Here is a 7,798-nt window from a genome sequence, read left to right as displayed (position 1 = left end):
CTAATTCCATATGGTTTAGTAAACAACTTCAATAGGAATCAGGAATCTAACTTTCTTCAATCCATATATAGTTTAATAAACAACTTCATTAGGAATCTGGAATCTAATTCTCCTCAATCCAACGCCTCCTCAATTCAATTCCTCATAATCCAATTATAAATTAGTAAAAATTAGTATTACTTTTAAAAAAAAAAAATTAGTATATTTAGTGAAAATTAGCTCACCTCATTCCAACCCATGCATCTACTTCAACCGAAAAAGAAACATTTATAGCTCATCCGTATGAAAGTTTTTGGTTCCACCCTGACTACGAGTCGCATGGTATAGATACCTCTTTTATGTAGTTTTATTTTGGGATTAGAATTGTCCTCGGAAGGGCTACAGCTCATTGCATGCTCCAGAGGGTAGGGCATAATTACTCTGTCGGCGGATAACTCAAGTTCAACCAAGTGAGTTTCCAAAGCAGAGTTGAAGACCAAAGTCATCAAATTTCTAAATTGCCTCCACCACCTCTCACTCTCTCCCTATATACTCTCTCTCTCTCTGCTCTACATAAATTCTCTCCCACTCACTCACTCGGTGTGATTTCAGTCTCTCTCTCTCTCTCTCTCTCTCTCTCTCTCTGTGCTTCGCAGATTCTCTCACTAGTAACTAGCACTGTCGGGGGAGTGGAGGGAGAGAGAACTTCAAATACCATATACCCACTGGAGGGCTCATCTCTCTAAAGCTTTCACACCATTCTCTCCCATTTTCAGGTTAGCTATTTGATCCCGGTTTTCACCTCTTACTATTTTCTCTTTATGCATTGTTCTTCTTTGCTTCATTTTAATGTCATTTTTTGGTTTTTTGTTTTCTTCCCACTGTATAATAGCCAAAGATCTGTGCTTGCACTTGCTTTTTCTTTTATGGGCTGTGTGGAAAAAGAGTGTGATCTTGTTTTTGTTTTTGGCTTAAAAGGTTTAAGATTTAGTTATAAATTTCATTGTTTGTACATTTTGGCTTCAGATCAAGGGATTGAACATTTTAGTATCCAAGAGGGCAGCTTGATTTAAGGCAATGGATGATTGATAACTTTCTATTTTGGACTGGAGGTGGTAATTCTTGATCCCCAACTGAGAAAGAAAATGAAAAGAGCTACAGATTAGTAAAAATGTAACGTTTGCCTACTGGTGATGTAAATCCTTAATTTAATGCAATCCCATATTTTGGAATAGCAAGGACAATAGATATACCAGAAAGTCTCTAAGTTTAATTTAATCCACTCCTTCATTAGTTCATTTAATCCTGCTGTGATTGCAAACTCACTCTCTCTTCAACAAATCTAGTTGCTGCTTGTTTCATAAAGTCCATAATCATAAATGTATGCGTAGTTCATAGCCTCTAGAAACTTACCGTGTCCGGAATCCGTCATGTTTCTCATGTCTCAATCTTGAAACGGTGATGCCATCTGGATTTATTTTATTATCTTCCTGGAAATTTTGTGTCAATTAGTTACTTCTCGATACAGATCTGATGGTATTTTCCCTCTGTTTGGATGAAGGAATTGAAAATGACATAGAATTATAAAATTATGGAATTTAGATTTCTATAACTTTAATTTCTGGCAATTGAAGATTTCAGTGTTTGGATTTATGTATGTCGAATTTTGTAAATGACAGTATGGAAATTGTGAAATGACACGTATTTTGGTGGAAATTAAACTTGGGAATTTGATGCCCCAATTTCCACGATTTTTTCCGCACTTCATTTAATAAATTCCGCGCTTAAGTTGCCAAACAAGGGAATTGTCAATTTCTCCTCTTAAATTCCCGACTTTTAGCTAAATTCCAAGTTATTTTCCCTCATCCAAACGGAGGGCGAATTTGTGTTTTCAACATTGGTTGAAAGTAGAATGAATGCAAAATCCTCTGTAGGTAGATATTTTACCAAAAGTTGAGCTGATTAAAAGTCTGATGTATATCAGACTGCAAATTTGGCTACGAGAAATTAACCACACTTTGGAACAATTAATCAAGTTGTTGAGATATGTTATTTATTTATAACAGACTGCAACGTGCTAATGATTTTTTTTTTTTCTTTAAGCATACTTATTCTGTCAGTTCTCAACTATTGACCATTTACTTCAAATAATCGACTCTAAGTTTTCTATTATTAGTGCAGGGTTGAGGGAGTTAATTGCAACAATATCATGAAATCTAAGCATAATTCTTCAGGAAACAGAACAAGAAGCACGATATCTATATTCGTTGTTATTGCTCTGTGTTGTTTCTTCTACCTTCTTGGAGCATGGGAAAAGAGTGGTTTTGGAAAAAGAGATAGCATAGCATTTCCAGTAACCAAGCAGACAGATTGCAGCAATGTCTTTACTAATTTGAACTTTGAAACACTTCACAACATTGAGGAGATAGTTGAACCCTCTGAACCTAAAGTCAAAGAGTTCAAGCCTTGTGATGTTAAGTATGCTGATTATACTCCTTGTCAAGAGCAAGACCGAGCAATGAAATTCCCCAGGGAAAATATGATATACAGGGAAAGGCATTGTCCACCAGAAGAGGAAAAATTGCATTGTCTTATTCCAGAATGGAAAGGATATATGACTCTTTTCCCCTGGCCTAAAGGCCGTGACTATGTCCACTATGCCAACATCCCTTATAAAAGCCTGACAGTTGAGAAAGCTGTTCAGAACTGGGTGCAGTTTCAGGGAAATGTTTTCAAATTTCCAGGTGGAGGAACAATGTTCCTCCAAGGCGCTGGTGCATATATTGACGAACTAGCATCAGGTATTCCGATTTCAGATGGCTCTGTCAGGACCGCATTGGATACTGGTTGTGGTGTATGTTGGTTTTCTTAACTATGCTTGTGCTTTTATTTTTGCATTTGCATGTTACATTCATTGCTTCACATTGCCATTCTGTCATCTGCATTTAATTTGAGCGACTTAAATTCCTTTAGTCAATCCAAGACTATGAGTACAACAATGGCTTTTCTGTCTCCAGAGAATGTTAGGTAGATTTGCTTGTGCGTATAGTGAATGCAAATGCACATTCAATGATACTGTGTTATATATATGTAGCTAAATCATGTATGTATCTGAGCAGTGAGGTATCCTAGTATACATGTTCACACACAGTTCTTTTGTTCATATGTGGTTCTTTACTAATGAGACCAACCATGATACAGGTTGCAAGTTGGGGTGCATACTTGCTAAAGAGAAATGTATTAGCCATGTCCTTTGCACCACGGGATAATCATGAAGCACAAGTGCAGTTTGCATTGGAGCGACGTGTACCTGCTGTTATTGGTGTGCTTGGATCAATTCGTCTCCCATACCCATCTAGGGCCTTTGATATGGCTCAGTGCTCTCGGTGTTTAATTCCATGGACTGCAAATGGTAAGATCTTGATGTAACCAGCATGGAGCAATCACATTTGATTTCCTTAGTTTCTGTATTATATATATTAAATTAGAGTTGAATTAGTGAACTCTTAAGTTGAATACAGATAGTAGAAAAACATATCTATATCTATTTCCATACTCAGATCATATGGTCAAATTAATTGTCACAATCTTGCCTCGATTCTCAAGGTTGACCACTGAAATAAGCTTAGAGTCGTTTGGTAAACATTTATACTTGATTTCCATTGGTATAAATGATTACTGATTTTCACACTTTCATTTTGAAGACTATTTTTCTATGTAACTTCATGTTTTCTATGAGGTTTTATGCCAAAAAGTGTAAATAAGTCTTACAAGGGTGATAAATTGTCTGCAAGTCTTACATATCTGGCAATTAATTTAGTTACCAACCCTGCTAAAATTTTATTTTCCCAAGTTTTCTTTTGGTTGATATTGACTTCCTCAATCCATCCTCATCTGTTGACTTCTATATAAAATAGGGCTTCTGATTGTAGTCCCATCTTTTAACTTTGTTTTCCATGTTTCGACATTCAAGAATAGTTTATTTACTGAATATCTCTGTAAGTGCTGGAAGTTAAATGATTCACATGCTGAACGGCTGTGTGTAGATGGGATGTACCTAAAAGAAGTTGATCGAGTCCTTAGACCTGGTGGATATTGGATCTTGTCTGGACCTCCAATTAATTGGAAGACATACTACAAAACGTGGAAGCGGTCTAAGGAGGATGTCCAGACAGAGCAAAGACAGATTGAAGCACTAGCTGAAAGTCTTTGCTGGGAGAAAAAGTATGAGAAAGGAGATATGGCTATTTGGAAGAAAAAAGTTAATACAAAATCCTGCAAAAGCAAGTCTGTCAATGTATGCCAGACAGAGGATGCTGATGATGTCTGGTGAGTTCCAGGAACTGTGCTGAGGAGCCTTGTTTATTGTTCTTAAATATTCACTAATCATGTTTAAAGATAATCTCATGGTTCTGGATAAAGTCTCCCTGCCTCTGACTTGAGGTTTGGTAGATTTTTCCGGAAGTGAGACATACCCAGTTAGGGGAAAGAGGCGCAGGACTTTGCAGCAGGTGACAGGTCACAGGATAATGCAAGGAAACCCTTTTTGAAAACCTCAAATTATATAATATGAAGTAGCTGTTGCTGGATTTCCCTGCCAATATTTCTCAAAACATGAAGTATCAAAGAGAAAAAAAGTAGTGCATTGGTTACTGACTTTGGTTTCAACCAGCAAACCAGTCCACTTATCTAGGAAATTGTTAAATATAACATAGGTTTACAGACAGACATGGTAGTCGAATTGGCATGTTGCACATATTCCACATTCCCGCCCCTCTGTAAACGTGATGTGCTGGTTGCATGCCTCCAGTTTGTGAAAAGTTTTTCAGTTAATGTCTTTGTACCTCTTGCATCACTCGTTACTTTATATTTGTAGACTGGAATTTTCTTGTGCCCTGTCCTTCTGTAGTTATTATGTTGTTCTAGACAATAATTCTGTTTTATTTGGGAAGACAAGGTAATTAAGCCCCTACCTCCCATTGTGTTCTTGCACACACTTTGGTTAGAAGAAAATGTTGTGCTTATGAATTTTATGTTAGTCAATGCTGTGGAGTCTTAGAAGATATAAATCTCTCGACAGTAGAAGTTGGACGGGTTTTTATTGTTTGAGTTGGTCCCCTAGTTCAGAATTACCTTAAATGCATTGATATAAGCAGAATGATTGTATAAATTTAGATTCCATTTATTAGAGTGAACATTTTCTCTTTTCTAATTCGCTTTTATGTTATTTTTCCCCCTTTGTCATTCTATGATTCTAGTAATTGCAAAGATTAGCTTCATTTCCTACAAGTGTTGCAATTATACAAGGCGGGTTCCCTTAGATCAGTGATGAAGTTTCAGTCTATTTCTATCTCGCTTGCTCAAGTTCATTTGGCCGTCCTTTTTTCTTCTTGTTTTCTCCATACATGCATGTCCTATGCAATTCTGATAAGGGCATTTTTGAAAGGATGTATTCCAGTTCTAGAGTTAGATTGTTACAGCAATCATAATTCTTAGTTTTATGTGGTATGTTTCAGGTACAAGAAAATGGACACATGCGTAACCCCCTCTCCTGAGGTAACCAATGCAAATGAAGTAGCAGTGGGGGCGTTGAAGTTTCCTGCGAGGCTTTATGCAGTCCCTCCTCGAATAGCTAATGGTTTAGTTGACGGAGTTACTACTGAATCTTACCAAGAGGATAATAAACTTTGGAAAAAGCATGTAAATACTTACAAAAGAATCAACAACTTGATTGGCACTACCAGATATCGGAATGTCATGGATATGAATGCAGGCCTTGGAGGATTTGCAGCAGCCCTTGAATCACGTAAATCTTGGGTTATGAATGTTGTGCCTACAATTGCAAAGAACACTTTAGGTGTTATTTATGAGAGAGGTCTCATTGGCATTTATCATGACTGGTATGCCCCTCTCTCTCTCTCTCTCTCTCACACACACACACACAAATTTGCCTTGTTGGAAGTGTATCAGTTTCCTCCAGGGCTTGTTAACCTTTATGTTTTTTGATGATTTATTATTATTATTTTTTAACTTGGCTTTTCCGTCTTCAACATCTGGAACAAGATTGGAATTTAAATGTTTACAAAAGGAAAAATAGATTAAAAGGGGTTTGTTTTCCTGCAAAGCAAAGACTGTCAGTTTCTTCTCAATTAAGATTTACAATAGTAAGATCTAAGTAGGATGCTTGGTAGTTACTAATTCCATGTCATAACCAAAAAGGTAAATCTTCTTTCAGGTGTGAAGGCTTCTCCACGTACCCAAGGTCGTATGACCTTATTCATGCTAGTGGGGTGTTCAGCTTGTACAAGAACGAGTAAGCCTCATCATCTTCCTGTGTACCTGTGTACCATAAATCATGCTTAGTGTTTGGATCTGTGATATAGCAATCAAATCACGTGATACAATATTTTGCCATGAACCTTCATATTTAAGACTTAATTCATATAAATGTATGCAATTTTACTTTTAGCAGGCTAACAGCAAGATGTAAGAATATTTGATTCACTAAACCCAAAAACTCTTATGTAACAATTGTTTTCTTTAGGGCCGATTAAATAGTGGTGGATTTTTAGGGATAAAGTGGAAATTAACATAATAATTTATACGAAAAGACTGAGCTTCCTGTCTGACTAAAGGTTTTGTTCATGCATAATTCTATCTCTATTGTTATCATAACAAAGTCACTATTATTTTTCCACTAAAAAAAATTTCAAGTCATGATATTCTGCATGATTCTAATGGAACAACTAATTTTGATTAGCTGCAGTTTCCATATAAGGTCCAACATTGTTACATGAAACGTTTAACAACCTCCGGAGTGCTGATTGATTATTTGAATGGATTAAGCAGGTGCAGTCTGGAAGACATCCTTCTGGAGATGGACCGCATCTTGCGGCCTGAAGGTGCCGTCATCTTCAGGGATGAAGTTGATGTCCTGAACAAGGTTAGGAAGATAGTCGGGGGCATGAGATGGGATGCCAAAATTATGGATCATGAGGATGGCCCCCTTGTGCCGGAGAAGATATTGGTTGTCGTTAAACAGTACTGGGTTGCCGGCAGTGGAAACAGCACATCCAATGATCAGTAAACCAGGAGTGATCATTTGGCTGTGAATAAAACCGAATATAGCGCCACAGTTATGAAATTGCTCTATAGTTGGGAACCAAAGTGTTCTGATCCTTGGGGATGATGAGTTGTGTGTAATTTTAATTTATAGAACATTTATTTACTTTCTAATTCGCTTGATTTCACAGGGGAGTAGGATTATAGGAATGTTGAATAATTAGTTCAAGAATGTCACAATGCAACAGAATTAATTTATAAAGATATTTCTCAGTTGTCTTTCTGACCAAAGTAAACTATGCAGTTTTCTATCTAAAGATCAAAATTGATGTACTTTGTTTGAAGATCTAGCAAAGTCTAGCCTAGACGAATTTGCTTTGTAATGACACGAGATTCAACCCAACTCAGTCTGAGTTTGACCCGGCACAACCCATCATCACTTTAATCATGGCGGCACCTTGCATTTGTACTCATTATGCTTGTCCATGCACTCAATTTTAACAATTAAGTGTTTTGTGGTTCCGGCATTAGGATTTTCGTAAAATTCTCGTTAATTGCCTATGTGACATCTTTGGATGCCATTCTTTTACATTTCAATTTGAGGATGTGACATCTTTGGATGCCATTCTTTTGCATTTCAATTTGAGGATATTTTCAAATTCGATAGTCCATATGTTTGACTTTGGATTGAGGCCAACCTAATTCGAATTCGTTCCTCGAAAGAGATGAAAACGCACTATGCTCTAGCTTTGAAATA

General features: G+C 36.9%; 1 protein-coding gene across 3 annotated transcripts; it reads left to right on the top strand.

The window, feature by feature from the left end:
- The first annotated feature begins 378 nt into the window (after window positions 1-378).
- Window positions 379-7,337, top strand: LOC117627280 (probable methyltransferase PMT14). 3 transcript variants are annotated; one of them, XM_034359277.1, is made up of 7 exons: window positions 380-755; window positions 2,161-2,833; window positions 3,181-3,391; window positions 4,026-4,308; window positions 5,496-5,879; window positions 6,215-6,292; window positions 6,829-7,337. In XM_034359277.1, the coding sequence occupies exons 2-7, from the start codon at window positions 2,189-2,191 to the stop codon at window positions 7,064-7,066; spliced, it is 1,839 nt and encodes a 612-aa protein (XP_034215168.1). In that variant the 5' UTR covers window positions 380-755; window positions 2,161-2,188; the 3' UTR covers window positions 7,067-7,337. The 3 variants fall into 3 exon arrangements, with proteins under 3 accessions (XP_034215169.1, XP_034215168.1, XP_034215166.1); XM_034359275.1 differs by having other exon boundaries at window positions 2,156-2,833; XM_034359278.1 differs by lacking the exon at window positions 6,215-6,292 and having other exon boundaries at window positions 379-755; window positions 2,156-2,833.
- Window positions 7,338-7,798: the final 461 nt, after the last annotated feature.

This window comes from Prunus dulcis, chromosome 5, assembly GCF_902201215.1.
Source record: "Prunus dulcis chromosome 5, ALMONDv2, whole genome shotgun sequence".
NCBI classification, from domain to species: domain Eukaryota; kingdom Viridiplantae; phylum Streptophyta; class Magnoliopsida; order Rosales; family Rosaceae; genus Prunus; species Prunus dulcis.
The sequence above is the reverse complement of the archived record's forward strand: the minus strand, read 5'-3'. Positions and strand labels throughout refer to the sequence as shown.